This window comes from Chiroxiphia lanceolata, chromosome 3 (genome assembly GCF_009829145.1).
Source record: "Chiroxiphia lanceolata isolate bChiLan1 chromosome 3, bChiLan1.pri, whole genome shotgun sequence".
Taxonomy (NCBI): domain Eukaryota; kingdom Metazoa; phylum Chordata; class Aves; order Passeriformes; family Pipridae; genus Chiroxiphia; species Chiroxiphia lanceolata.
The window spans coordinates 735,504-750,632 of record NC_045639.1 but is presented as its reverse complement, the minus strand read 5'-3'; the positions used below and the strand labels follow the sequence as shown (position 1 = coordinate 750,632).

Genomic DNA, 15,129 nt, shown 5'->3' with positions numbered 1-15,129 from the left:
CAGGTGTAGCTTTGGCTCTGAGGGATGTGGCTTTGGAGGCCACCAGCTGACTGCCCCCAGTGTCCGTGGGATGCTCACGGGCGGGATTCCTGCCGCCCTCCTGCCAAAAGCACGGAGAGCGACCTCCTGCCAGGGGGTGTTTCATTCTCACTTTCCAGCAGACTGAGAAGCAGTTTGCTGGCTGGTTGTTGGGGTTTTTTTTTTCCTCTCAGCACATTTCATCTCTTTCTCCGAGCCTCCCCGTTCGCCGGGAGAGGTTTTGAAGTGGCCTCATTTGTAATCTGACCTCGCTTCTTGTCATATTTGCGTCATCGGCTCCGGGGGCCGTGCTTGGATGCTGACAACTATTCCCAACTTTAAAATATGACTCTTTTGGCAACTCGGGGAAGAAAAAAAGACAAACACCCCGCTGGCTTCAGAGTGTTTCTGCAGAAAAGGGTTCGTGGCACAACACAGCTGGGACCAGGATTGCCCAAAGCTGCCCGATCCCACCCTGCTTTATTCCCGCCGGTTATTGTGAGCCCACTTACTTTCTCCTTTGGATGATCCCCAGGGACCACCAGGCAGCTGCAGCCCAAGGGATGTGAGGAGCTGGGGTTGCTGCTGCGGATCCAAACCCTGTACAACTCCACAAGCCTCCTGTGTTCCACTGGGATCAGACAGAGGCTGACCGTGGCCCTCTCCCAGTGGGTTCCACTCCCAGGACGTGAATATTGTGGGACCCTGAGCATGGTCCTGCTGGGCCAGGGCTGGCCCTTGGGTCTTGCACATCCCTGGGTCTTCATGTGATCCGTGAGGCTTGGCAGCTCCGGCACGGCCACCGCAGCTGGGATCCGCCGGCCAGGCCTCCTTTTTGGCACAGGGAGGTCTTCCCTGTGGGAAGGGGCACAGGAACAGCGGCGGGTCGGAGCAGAGGCAATTACAGCTCCTAAGAAATAGGCAGGGACTATTTTAAGGCTTGAGGAAGCCAAGGCTGCCCATCCATCCCTCCCAGCTCCTCTTCCTCGCTCGTCCCGGCCTCCGTCGCGTCGGCATCTGCAAGGTCGAAACCAAGGAGAGGTTCCAAGCCGGCCCCCAAAATGAAAAACGTAAATACGAAATATTAAAACCAGATCTGCTCCAGAGAAGAACTCTGACATTGCCACAAATCTGAAGAAGAAAGGGGAAAAACTCTGGCATATAAATTCCGCATGACATCACTTTCTGGGAAGCCGGTGCCAAAACAGTGCTATCTCCGGCAGAGCCGCAGCGAAAGCTCTGCTCGGCCTTGCCAGGTTCATATAACTCCGAGATTAAAAGTGCTTTCATATTGATGCTGCAGGAGGGGGGATGGGATGAGGGGGGGTGTGTTTTCCCAGGGGATATATTACATTCCTATCGGTAGCACCAAGGCAAGGAAGGAAAGATTTGTCACCCCTGCGCGAGTCATTGATCTTCCTTCCCCAGTCTGCTCCAAAATCCGTCGACTTGGAAGCTTCTGCAAGGAGCCCGAAACCCACAGAGCTTCTTGGTGGCTGACTAACACTATAATTAGGGCTCAGGAAATTTTTTCCTTCGATTTATCATCACCAGCTTTCTACAAATTGCTGAGGGGAGCCTTTGTCAGAACCCGGACGCAGCCGAGCTCCTTTCACTCTCCTGCTGCGGCAGCTCCAGCCCAGGTGACTGCTGGTCCCCGCACACGCCACACACCCTCGACGTTTTCCCTCTAAACCTTCAGGTCACAAACCTCTCTCAGCACCTCCAGGGAATAAAAGCCTGTTCTCCAGCCTCTCACCTCGGGAGCAGCCGGCTGGGACACCGAGCAACGACATAAATATTGCAGCTGTACAAGGTGCCGACGTCAGGGGGGGCTTCCCTGACAGAACTGCGGCTGGGGGGATTATCACCATCGCTTTTGGGACTCCCTGGGGAACACAGGCACTGCTCTCTCCCTGTAGGGCTGGGGGATTCCATCCCAGAGCCGTCCCACGGGGAAGGGCAGAGCTCAGCAAGCAGACACCGGGCAAAGGGGTGACTTTCAGTACCACAGTTGTCTAACTCCAGTGAAAATTCCAGGTTCCTCCAAACTGACATAAATGATCTGGATTCTTCCCTAGAAATTGTTGGCAGCGTGAGAATCAACCTTTTTTCTGGTGGTTGCCCACCTCAGGACCCCCTCAGGAAATCAATCCGTGGTTTGGGACAGTTATTGGGCATCCCAGGCTGTGAGATGAGGAGCTGAGCTGGGATTTTCCCTGGCCATGGGCTGTGAGCAGCCAGGAAGGGTTATGGGGAAGGTCTCCATGGCCACCAGCACTGCCATAAACCTGCTGCTGGGCTGGTCCAGCCCGGTCCCCCACCTAAACTGAAAAACTGCCTATTAAGAGGAAATGTTATGAAGTGCCTGAGTGACTTGGGAATTAAATTCCCATTTTCTAACACAGCTTAAGCAGTTGTGGGCAGGTTTATAACTTCGCAAATGATGGTTGGATTTGCAGCTTCTCTGGAGAGCTGGGCTCGGATTCTTGTGTGTTCCTCCACGGGGATGAGGATTTAGCTGCACAGAACCCAAAGGATTTGCACCAGTCTGATTTTGAGAACTGACACGTTCCAAGGGGTGATATCAATTTCGACAAAAACACCACTGCAGAAGTGTCAGAGCTTATTGTTTCCCTTTGCTACATCAGTCCCAAAAGTTCTGCTCCTCTCCAGTCCAGTTTTCTCTGGGTTGTGTCAGTCTGCCTGTGCAGCAGGAATCTGCTGTGAGCCTGGCTCGTGGAGAGGCAGAACAGCACCTCTTGTCACCCTGTTTAAGGGGCTGGTCTTATTTTGGGATTTATTCAGGGTCTCTGCTCCCAGCATTTTTCCATGGTAGGGAATGACTTTTCTGAGGTACATGGGGCAGGCATTGAATTCTTCCAAGGATTCCCCCCATGGCTGCAGGCCTCCAGGAAGGACTCCACCTGCTCCCGGGGGAATACAGGTACTAAGAGTGTTTTCCACCCAGTAAGGCTTTTCCTTAACCCTCCTCAGTGGGGACACCAGTCCACGGTGTCCTGCACCTGCCCCAAGAGGTGACAGTGGATCTGCAGGGGACAGGCCACAAAGTTTGGCTTTTTAGTCGCTCTGCCTGCACCAGAAATTCTGCTGGGCACGGAGACGTGTTTGGGGTTGCATTTTTTAATGAGAAAATCCCTTCTCCGAACAAAATCATTAAAATCGCGTTTCTAGCAGGGGCTGCTGCCAGTCCAACAGCCAAGAAAAGAGCAGGAACCAGAAATCCGAGTGCACAAAAGCCACGGCTGCTCTTGTGGCCCCTCAATCCCTGTAATGGAACAGGTTCCAGCTGGGAATACACTCCATGTGTCCGTCCTTTCCCGCCGGGAAGGTGAGGCTTCCCCGCCGGCTGCTGCAGGTGGCTCTTCCCTGGCTCTGGAACAAGGGGGGGTCTCCCTCTGGTGGCAAATTCCACCTGACAGCACATGGATGGGGCTGCAGGCCGAGGTCCTGGGGCTCAGGACACGGCCCTTGCCCTTTGCCTTGGGGCTGTGGTGGATGCTCAGCGTCCAGCTGCTGTCCCAGGTTTTGGCAGGCCCATGGCAGCCTTGGAAGGGAATAACTCAGGGAATAACTCAGGGAATAACTCAGGCACTCGCACACAGTCCCAGCAGGACACTGATGGAAAGGTTTGGACTCTGACACCGATGGAAAGGGTTGGACCCTGCATGGTGTCTCTGCCCGACTCCAGCACTCCTGCTTTGCCCATCCCAGGTCAGTCAGAGCCCCCTGTCTCACCTCCAGAGGCTGCAGGAGCGCTGCCCATCCCACCTGGGATGGGAGTGAGGAGTCGCAGTGGGGTGCTGAGAACCCAGCCCGCAGCAAACACCGAGGCTTTAAAGGTGTTGCTGCCCACCATCATTCCAAAGCTGCTCTGCCACACGCTGGAATGGAGCTTTAAATGGATAAACCCGGCAGGGGACTAACCAGGCATCTGTTTCAGGTGACTCCCCCGTCCTCACATCCTTTAGAATCCAGCCAGTGACAGTTTGGCAGCAGATCTTGCCCTGGGACAATCCTCTCACCTACTTAAAATTCCCTCCTTCCCCTCCCGAGTTTGCCGCGGGATGCACGGCCCGGCTCCGGCCGGGGGCTTCGCAGCAGCAGAGGCAGAACTGCCTCTTGCCACCCCGAGGACGAAGACAAACTAATTTCCTGCGGTGGGATGTGTTTGGCATCCCCCTGCCTCCCGCTCTCCCTCCCACAGAGACGCCCTCTCTGCAGAAAGCCAGGCGTGTATTCTCCTGCCAGGATATTTCCTCCCTGCCCCGCTGGAGGACCTTCCCCTTCTCCAGACAATGAAGGGACCCACGCCAATGGCAGCGGCTGGCGGAGCCAGGGAATGCAAGAGCCCCTGGAGCCCATCCTGAGCCGCCCCAGCCGGCTGGGCAGGAGGGGGTGACGGGGCCACAAGCCCTGGAGGGCCGACAGCCCCCACCAGCCCCCCGGGACCAGGGGAGGTGAGTGAGAGGTGGCCAGGACTGCCCTGCAGCCCCTCCAGGAGTCATCCAGTGATGCCACGGACCCCCGGGATGCAGGAGAACCCCAGGATGAAGCGTGGGGCGCAGAGCTGCCACGCACTCACACTGGGGTGGGGGCACAAATCCAGGCCTGGCACAGGGCGATTCCAAGATCCCACCTGAGATCCCACAGGGTCCTATCACTCACAGGTGCTGCCAGGGGCTGGGAGACCCTGGGAGAAGGGATGGTGCTCAGCCAGACCTCGAGGGAGGGAGGGAGGGAGGGATGGAGGGAGCGTGGGCCCACAGCTGTCACTTTTTATTAAGGTTTGTTATTAGAAAAATATATCATAAAACATTGTGGCACTTCTGTCCATTCCTATTCTGGGGCAGAGGCACTGGAAGGTGGATGGAGAAAGGGCTCCAGCACGGATGCTCCGGTGTGGGAAAGCCAGGAATTGCTCCCTTGGGCTGGGACAGAGCCAGGGATGCTCCCAGCAGTGGCTGGGGACGGAGGCACTCACTGCATCCAACAGTCTTCGGGGACACGGGGGACGAGAAAGAACAACTGAAAGCAAGGGGTGAAAAACACAAAACAAAGAAGGAAGACCGAGTCTTGTCTGTCACCCCTTTCCAATCCAATGGAGGTAAAGCGTCCCTCTGGGAATGTCCTGACCAGGATTTGCCACGGGAGAAAGTCACCTCTCGCTGCCCAGGCTGTCTCCTCGTCCCCGCGGTGGCAGTGGCACTCTGGGCACAGTTCGATGGCACTTCAGGCTTCAGTTACAGTTTGCAGGTGCTTATTCCAAGAGTCCCTCTCTCTCGGCAGCTGCTCCAGGGCTCTAGGACGAGGAGGTTGGGATAGAGAGTCCATGGATGGTGTTTAGAGGGTCCGGAGGTTTCCCCACAGGGCTGGTGGGTTTTCTGTCCACGACTGCAAGAAAGGTGGAGAGGGAAAAACCAGACAGCAAGGCAGGGGATTGATGGACTCCGAGCACGTAGAACCTCCTCCAAGAGCCCCCCAAGAGCAGTTCTGCCCCACAGGGCACTGGGAAAGGCTCCCCTTTGGAAAGGGGCTACCAGGCTCCCTGTATCCAGGGGAAACAGAGAGGAAAAAGGGGGAATGCTTCCCCCCGGTGACAGGGACCGTGGTGATGGCATTGCCAGGGATTTACCTGGGGAGGGGACCCACACCAGTCCCAGCCACGCACAGAACGCATCCCACGCACTTCCCTGAAGTTGGAGTGCCCTGGGAGAGGATTGTGTCGCCAGGGCCGGGGAGGGGAAGGGGAGGGGACCGTCACACCATCCCAGTGGCAGTGACACTCCTGCTGAGCTTCATCCCGGCCCCAGCTCCGCCCAAGCCTGGCCCAGGCCGTGGGAACCCCCCGCACCACCCACCCGCTGCCTTCGGAGAGGGGGATATTCATCCCTGCCATGAGCAGGGGGAGTTCTCAGCGAAAATCTGTGAATTCGGAAAAGGTCCCCAATGAGAAGGTGGGAATTGCCCGGCTGCGTTTGTCTGACGCTCTTCTCATTCCTTCTTTCCATCCTTTCCCCACTCTCCACTCTCACTGTAGGTTTGGGGGGCCAGGAGCCCCCTCAGCCCATCCCACGGGGCGACCACCCTTTCTCCTCCAGTCCCCTGCTCGGGGCAGAGCGCGGGGAGGCTTTTCGCCGGATAATCCAATATTTGGGATATCCCGAATAAGTCGCAGAACCAGAAAATCGCTTCGAAATAAATTAAAAAAAAAAAAAAAAGCTTCGAAAGAGAAAAATAAATTTAAAAAACACAAGGAAAAAAAAACAAAAACCTTGCGAAACAAAACCCCACAAACGTTTAGAAAAGTCTCTGAGCCTTTGGGCACAACAGCTTAAAAATCGGCAAATCAGAAAACTCGGGACCACAAGTCACTTAAAATACCTCAAAAATACACTAAGTATGCACAGGTCTGATTTCTGCCTTTGGTCGTTTTATATCCTATTTTTTCTTTCCTTTTTTCCTCATTTTCTTTTATTCCTTTTCCTTCCTTCCCCTTGCTTTCTCTGTTTCTCCCCCTTCTTCCCCCCCTTTAAACAATCGATTTAAATTATATGTTCTCACCCCTTGATTACTCACAACAGATTGAACGAGGTAGAAATGCTAAAAGGTAAAAAAACAAACCAAACTAATAAACTATTAAAACCCCAGAAAAACTACGTGAAAATGGGCTAATAAGTGAGGAATTAATTACAAATTAATTAAAATAATAGAAAGTCTAATACCGCCGGAAAAGGCCAAAAATGTCGATGGGGATTTTATACCCAGGGCGGAAAAATCGGGATATTAAAAACGAATCCGCCCATCGAGGAAATAGAGCTCCATAAATGAGACGAAATAATTAACAGGAGACGAAAGAACCCCCCCATTAAACAGCCTCAAATTGCTCCCTTGGGATTCTTGGGGGAGCGTTCAATTATTAGTTCTGGGAACAAATTAAATAAAATAATAGTTACTCATAATAATTAGTAATTATTCATAAATCGTTAAATAATTGCTGTGACTTAATAATTAATAGCTAATTACTAGGAATTAAGAATTCCCAGTCAAGACTTCTGCCTTTCTGCGTCATCCCGAGGCTCCCGACCTGTTCATTCAGGGGGAGACGTCGGGAAAAGGCTCCTGCCGTGTCCCGCCGCACCCCGACATTCCGGGGGGGATGGACAGCGCGGGGTTCGCCCCGATCCTTCCCGCTTCCCTGGCTGTTCCCGGCGAGCGCCAACGGGCAGGAAAAACGATTTCCAGTTTATAACCGGGATGTGCCGACTCAGGCTGGACGGGGACCACTGGAATTCCAGGGGGGGGGGAGCTCAGGTGGAGGGACCCTCCCCAGCCCCTCACCCCCGTCCCGCTCGCCGAGCCCCCGCCGGCCGGTCCTCCCGCAGCTCCCCCGGGGGTCCCCCCGCGCCGTCCCCCCGCTCACCTTCCCTCCCGGGCTGCTTGAAGGCCATGGCCGCGGGCAGGTCGCCGCCGTGGACGGTCACGCCGTGGCCGTGGTGGGCCAGGGGGGTCCCCTGCGGCTGCCAGGGGGGGCCCGGGCCGATGTAGCCGCCGGGGGAGCCGCCGTAGACGCCGGGCTGGGTGGAGGGGGGGTAGGCGCAGGCCGGCAGGAAGGTGCCCATCGAGGAGAGCCCCGGGCCGGGCTGGGGACAGGCACAAAGTTGGGGTTGGGGGGGGCTCAGAACAGCCTGCCCGGCTCTGGGGGTCGGGGTCCCCCTCGGGGAGATGGGGGCCGGGCGGAGGGGGAATGGGAGCGGTGGGAAACCTACCCCTTCCCTGTCCCCTCCCTGTCCCCTCCCTGCCCCCCTGCCTTATTCTTCCCTGCCCCACTAATGCCCACCCCGTCCTCTCCCTGTCCCCCCTCTCTGTCCCCCCCTGTCCCCCGCTGCCCCCCCAGCAGTCACCTGTGGGTATTTGATGTCCCCCTCCATGGCCGCCTTGTCGAGCCCGTTGACCGCCTGGCCCGGGGCGGGGAAGCCCGTCCTGTTCACGCTGGGCCACTCTTCCATTTTGGGGGGGTAGGCAGCCCCCTCTGTGCCAGCCAGAGCCCCTGGGGAGCAAAGCGTCAGCCCTCGAACCCGCCGGGCCCGGCCCGAGCAGGTTTTGGGCTGAAAGAGGGGGAAATCCCGGGTTTACAGATGCCTGGTTGCATAAACCCATGGAGAAGGGGCACAGGAATTCGCATTCCCTCCCTCCCAGCGCCCTCCAGCATCCCGGGACACGGTCCCCTGGACTGAAATTGGGTAGCACACGGTGGGGAGAGGCTGTGGAGTCCCCCCCAAACCCGGCTCTCCATCCCTACCCCCCCCCCGGCAATTCCAAGCCCCCGGTAATTTAGGGGGCCCGATTTCTCTTTTGACGAAGGAGATTTATAAAAGTGACATCGGAATTTTAAGGATAAATGATTGCACGGGGCCAAACGCATGCGGTTGATTTACTCGGGCTTTTGGAAGGATAAAAGGACCCGCACTCCCCTGCCACGTCCCGTGTCCCCTCCCCGGAGTCGGAGGGGCTCGGGGCTCGGCGCTGCCACTGTTCCCGGAGCCCCAAAACCGGGACGATTTCCCGGGGATATCCCGCAGGCCGGTCAGAGGGGCCTTGTCTTCTCCTTTCCCCCTCCTCTGGTTTTTTTCCCTCCCCCTTTTTACCCCCATTCCACATATACATATTTTTATATATATATATATATTCCCCTTTGCGAAGGGAAATTCAGGGCTCCGAATTTGCGGTCGGCAATCTATCATCCCCACGAAAATATTTTCCACATTTTTCATAAAAAGTTCAAGATGTGGCTGAGCCGAGGCCGCATCTGGCCCCGCCGCCGCCCCGACGGGCTGATGGAGCGGGGGGTGGCCCTCGGATCGAAAAAAAAAAAAAAAAGAAAAGAAAGAAAGCAAAATATACTGAACAAGCAAAACAAATAATAATAATAAAAAAAAAAAAAAAAGAAAGAAAAGAAAAGGAAGGAAACAAGCAAGAAAACCAAAACCGAAATGAACCAAAAAAACTGAAACAAATTAAAAAAAAAAGAACGAAACAAGCAAAAGAGTACGAAGCAACAAAAAGTCACAGAACAGGCAAAAAGGCACCACACTAATAAAAAATACCCGAAACAAGCAAAAAAAGCGCAAAACAGGCCAAAAAGCACGAACCGAACAAAACCCGTGGGGAAAAAAAAAAAAATTAAAAAGAAGAATCGAAACACGCGAAAACCTCGAAGCAAATAAAAAACCCAATCAAACCACCACCAACAACAAAAAGAGACAAATAATAATAATAATAATGATAATAATAAAGACCAAAAAAAACGGGGGCGGGAGGGGGGAAGCGAAATTGCCGCGGGCCGGGCGGGGCAGGGGCGAGCCGGTGGTACCCACCCGCCTGCTCGACGAAGGTGCGGATGCCCAGGATGTTGGTGACGGAGTGCGCCGAGGGCCAGGAGCGGGGCAGCCCGACGGGGGGTGCCCCGAGGGGCGCGGCCGGGTGCCCGGTGGCCTTGGAGGGCGGCGGGGCGGCGGGGCCGGGGTACGGGTACTGGTAGATGTGGCCGCAGGGCAGCGCGGGCGGGGGGCCGGGCGGGGCGAGCCCGCCGATCTTGTTGCGCAGGATGCGGCTGATGGAGCTGACCGAGGGCACGTTGTACTTGTCGCACACGCCGTCGGCGAGCAGCCGGTCGCGGATCTCCCAGGCGAAGATGCCCGGGTCGCCCTGCTTGTAGTCGCGGATGTGCTTGACCACGGCGGGGGTGGTGACCCGCGGCTTGCTGCCGCCGATGGCCCCGGGCAGGATGGAGCCCGTCTCGTGGTACCGGGCCAGGATCTTGCTGACGCAGCCGTGGGACACGCGGAGCTGGCGGCTGATGTCGCAGGGCCGGATCCCGAGCTGCGCCAGCTCCACGATGCGCAGCCGGATGGCGTTGGGCAGCGGCCGCCCGTTCACGAACACGCCGCCCAGCTGGTTCACCTCCCCGTACGTGTGCTCTGCGGGAAGGGCAGGGATGGCATGGTATGGCATGGCATGGATGGGATGGCATGGATGGCATGGATGGGATGGGATGGGATGGCATGGATGGGATGGGGTCGCGCCGTTGTGGTCCCCGCGGGATGCCCGGACGGCGAGTGGGAGCGGGGCTGCCGCGGGAAGGAGAAAGAGAAGGGGGAAAACGGAAAACGGGGAGAGAAAGGAAAAGGGAAAGGGGAGGAAAAAAAAGGGAAGGAAAGAAAGGAAAGGGGGGAGAAAGGGAAGGGAAGAAGGGAAACGGGGGGAAAAAGGGAAAGGAAAATGAGAACGAGAGGGAAAGAGAGAAGGAGGAAAAAAGCAGAGAGGAAAGGAGAAGGGAGAGGAGGAAAAAAAGAGGAAAGCAGAGAAAAAAAGGAGAAATAGAGACAGAAAAAATAAGGTCGGAGAGACAGCAAAAAAGAAGAGGGGGAAAGACACGGGGAAACGTGAGAGAAAAAGAGAAAACAGAAACGAGGAGGGGGAAAAAAGAGCAGAAAAAGGGAGAGTGCAACAAAACTAAGAAGACAGAGAAAAGGCGAAAGAGTGAGAACGGGAGACAGAGCCGCAAGCAGAGAGCAGAGCGAAAGCGAAGGGAGGAGCGGGGAGAACGGGGGACCCGGAGCCCTCCCGGCCGGGCACGTCGTGCCGGCCCGGCGCTGCGGGCCGAGACCCTCCGGGCCGGACCGCCTCCCGCCGCCTCCCCGCTGCCCGGTGCCCTCCCCCGGCTCTGCCGAGAGCCCGGCGGAGCCGTCCCGGAGCCCTCTCGGAGCCGCCCGCACTCACCCATCGCCCGGCGCGGGGGTCGCGCCGCTCCGCCCGGGGAGGGGGCAGCGCCCGGCCCAGCATAGAGAGCCCGGGGGGCGGCGGGGGCGGCGGGGAGCCGGCGGCCGGGGGGTCCTGGCGGCGCCGGGCCGGTTCCCCGCTCGCGGGGAGCCCCCGCCGCTCCTCGGGATCAATTTGACGTGGGAATCACGTCAATCCCGGCCGTCACGGCGGCGGCGCCGCCGCCCATTGGCTCCCGCCCGCTCCTAAATGGCCGCGGCGAGGAGGGACGGGGGGGCCGGTACCCTCTGCCCGCCCCCTCGGGGCCCGAGCCCCGCCACCCCCGCCGGACCCCTCCGCGCGTCGCCCCGCACACCCCCCGAGCCGCGGGAAGGCGGAGCGGGGTCCGCCGCGGGGGTCCCAACGCCCCCCCCCCCCCTCCTTTAAGGCGTGAGGGTCCCCGCGGGTCCCTCCCCGCGCCGTTCCCACGCGGGACGCGGACACGCACCTGCCCCGCCTCCGGCCCCGACGGGACCCCCGGGCGGGGGCAGCGCGGGGGGCTCCGCCAGGGCAGGGTCGCGCTTTGGGGGGCGGAGGCACCCACGGAGCCCTGCCCGGGGGGGGCTCCACCGCGGACACGCTGCCGCCCACCCAGCGGTGAAATCTGCCTTTGCCCCCCCCCCTCAAAAAAAAAAAATAACGCCCGGGAGCAGCCTCGGGGATGGGGCGAGTGCTCGCGACATTCCTGCGGATTTCTGTCCCCTCCCCAAGGAGAGGTCGGTGGGAAGACCGTGAGTGTTTCCCCGCAAACGACTGGAAGGGTGGGGGGCGAGGGGCGTGCCCGGCGGGGGTAGTGGCGTGGAGAGGCCGCTCCGCGGTGGGGTTTAAAGGGGGGGCCGGCGGGGGGGGACAGCGCCCACCACCCCGGAGCGGGGCTCGCCCCCGGCAGCGCCGACATCCCCGCAAACGGCATCCACTCGCGGACGGGCGCGGGGGGAAGGCCCCGGGGGGTACCCGCTCTGGCGCCCCCTCCTCTGCTCCCCACCCACCCGAGACGGGGAGGGTTGAACCCACGCGGGGGTCGCGGCAGACGGTGCCGCACGAGCGCTGGGAAAAGCGCCGGGAAAAGGGAGCGGATCGATTAAACGGGAGCTGAGCGTCGCAGGGGGGTGGGTGTCCCGTGTTTGCCTCACCCCCCCCGGTACTCACCCGGCTGCAGCCCCCGGGGGGGGGAGCCGTGCGATGAGTTCGCCGTTCTCAGCCCGGCGGAGCGGCCGCCGCAGCCCGCGGGGAGCCGGCGATCGAACGGCGGCCGGGGAAGGCAGGTGTGGCTCTCCCCTCCCCGGTGATCCCACGGGAAGGTTTTTTCCGGGAGTGTGGGGGTCCCTTCCCACCCTCGGAGGAGCTTTTTCCCCAGGGAATTGAGCTCGGAGGAGCGCGGGCGCTGCAGCATCTCCGACGGGGCGGCGGGACCCCGTGCACCCCCGCGGCCGCAGCCAGCCCCGCACCCCTGCTCCCTGGGGATGAGGCGCTGGGGGAGGCTTTTCCAAGGAAAATATCCCCCCGGGAAGCGATTCCCCCCGGGGCGGCCCCTCCACCTGCTCCCCGCGTCCCCCCGCGGCTCTGCCGGGGGCTGCCCGACAGGACGAGGGGCTGGGATGGTCCAGATCCGAGCCCTGCGGGAATGTGTCCCTGGGCATAGCGGGGATGGAAAGGCAGGAGAGGAAAACGGGAAGGAAACAGAGAAGGAAAAGAATGAGGAAAAGAAAACGAAGGAAGAAAAGTAGAAGGAGGAGGAAAATGAGAAGAAAAAGAAAACGAAGAAGGGGGAAAAAAGAAGGAAAAAGAAGTAGAAGACTGAGGAAAATAAAGAGGGAAAAGGCAAAAAGAAAAGGAAGATAGAAGAAAAAATGAAACTACTAAGAAAATTAAAAATTAAGAGAAGGAAAAAGAACAAGGACAAAAATAAAAAAAAATGGAAGAAATTAAAAGGAAAGGGAAAAGAAAGAGAGGAAAAGAAAAAGGGAAAGGGGAAGCAGAGCGGGCGGGGGGCGGCCGGCTCAGGTGAGAGGCGGATTGGGGGGGTGGTCCCTATTAATAACCCCCTGCAAACGCTCCCCGGGGTGCTCAGCGCCCTGCGGAGCTCCAGGGGCAGCGCCGGGGGCTGCCCGGGCCCCCCAAACCTGCTCCCTCCGGCCGAGCCCCCACCGTCCTTCCCCGACATCGTGTCCGTTCGCTCCGGCTCCTCTCTACCTTCTCCACCTCCTCCTTCCCCGCTCCTCTCACGATCAACGCCGCGAGCACGGTCCGGCCTGAAAATACATTTAAAACCCGTTTATTTTACCAATTTTTTGCCAAAGCCGCCGGGCGTTTGGGCGCGTTTTTGTGCCTCGTGTGACCGAGGTGCGATTCTGCACCGTTCGTTTTGCTGAATAAAAATCCGGATCCGCAGCGGAAGGGGAAGCTCCAAAACCTTTTTTTTAATATTAAAAAAAAGAGAAATATCAGGGCTATTTGATAGAAATATCAAGGATGTTGGATAGAAATATCGAGGATATTCCTCTACTGCAGCAGCTGGTGATTAGCATAGTTAAAGGTTATAGTTCCTGTGTGTTTCACCAGCATTTATTCTCCGTTATTTATGGTATCATATTATAATACTGTTACCTTTTAATTGATAGTACTGGTATATAGTAACGCCATGATATATTATATTGTTATATTATTATATGATTCTGTCGTATTATTAACTAATCCTACCATACTAGACCATGATATTATATTATTGACTGTAATTCATTACCGATTCAGGAATGCTGCGGCTCTTAGAGGAGTTTATGGAGCTTGTTTTCCGACAGGATCAATCCAAATTGGAAAATCCTGTCGCTGTGGGATCAGACCCACTGAAAACCGTCCAGCAAGTGCAATATTATCTCGGCGCCTGAGCCTGTGCTTTGTGTGTCAGAGGGAACACGAAATTAGTTCCGACAATATTTTTTTTTCCCCAGCCTTCTGGCACGGGCTAAATGCGGGGAGTTGGATGACCCTGCTGCCGTGCCCCCCAAAAAAAGGCTTTCTGTTCGCTGAGGAAGAGGGTTTGAGAGCTAAAACAAAATAAAATCCTTTTCCGAAGCTCCTTCTGAGACGTTTTGGGTAATTATCTCTTTCGGGCTGGTAAAGGCCACAGGTCGAGGTAATTAATATTAATTCAGTTTTGTTTGTCAAAAGCAATTTTGCCCTGTAAAATACACCCCTGCCAGAAGGCTCCTCAAATCCACACGGGGGAAAAAACCACACTAAACTCGCCCAGATTTTTTCGGTTTGGGTTTTTTTTTTTTCCCCCTAAACACTACGGTTTTTTGATCACAGACTCATAAGGTGAAAACGAGAGTGGGATCCTGGATCATTAACGTAAAAAAAATCCTCCTGTGAAACACTGCAGATCTGAGGGCAACTCAGAGCATAGAAAATTAAATAAATTGCGTGAATCTATCCCGCCCTCCTTTTTGTCCCGGTTTTCTGCCTCGGAACCCTTTCAGATCACTCGAAAGCCGCTCTGCGTGGATTTGAAATCTCCTTTCGTGCCCCGAGCAGCGCGCAAGGAGTGGGAGGGTGTTCAGCTCAGCCCGGACCCGCCTGTCTCCCTCCAGCTCTGGAGGTGCCCGGTCGCAGACCATCCCCTTTCCTCACCGGGTACCGAAATCTTAAAAATACCAGGTCTTTGGGGAGGAATAGGAAGCAATGTCAGCTTTAAGGGCGCGCGGAGGGCTGGAGACAAGGACTGCGTGCCCCGGCTGCCGGGGGCTCGAAGGAGGGGGACAGCCGAGAGTTGCTCCTTGCGAAGTCCCGATCCCGCTCACCGACATCTGCGAGCCGCGTGCGAGGCACCGTCCGGCAGGAGCAGCCTCTGGATTTGGCAGGGCTTGGGGTCAAACCGCCCTGGAAGCCACGATCCCGCACCCAACGTCACCGCCCGTGGCAAAAAGACACGGCTCAGCCTCTGCCCTTGGGGTCCTTCCTCTCCCTCCTGCCTTCCCGACTTGTCCTGCACAGCATTCCCTGCGGGAATGGCCACCCCTCTCCTGCAAACACTCATCCAGCCCCGGCTCCAGCGGTGCTGAGAACCCGCAGCCCTCGTGACTCTGGTGGTGCTGTGAGGGGCAACCAGCACCTTCTCAGGTGGAGTCCTTGTCTCCCCCCTGGCCGGCTGCCCTCGATACCACCGGGGTCACAGAATCGTGGGATCGTTTAGGTGGGAAAAGACCCCTAAGGCCGTCGAGTCCAACCTGACAGACAGCGACCTCTCTCTTCGGTGAACATTTCGCAGGT

The 15,129-nt window shown here is 57.4% G+C and overlaps 1 protein-coding gene across 1 annotated transcript; it reads right to left on the bottom strand.

Moving 5' to 3' along the window:
* Positions 1-5,341: 5,341 nt before the first annotated feature.
* On the bottom strand, positions 5,342-13,024 carry PAX1 (paired box 1). The gene is made up of 7 exons (XM_032684501.1): positions 12,914-13,024; positions 11,815-11,907; positions 11,309-11,381; positions 9,417-10,019; positions 7,944-8,089; positions 7,463-7,682; positions 5,342-5,433 (listed from the first exon to the last, which is right to left on the bottom strand). Exons 1-7 carry the CDS (start codon positions 13,022-13,024, stop codon positions 5,342-5,344), a joined length of 1,338 nt encoding a protein of 445 aa, XP_032540392.1.
* Positions 13,025-15,129: the final 2,105 nt, after the last annotated feature.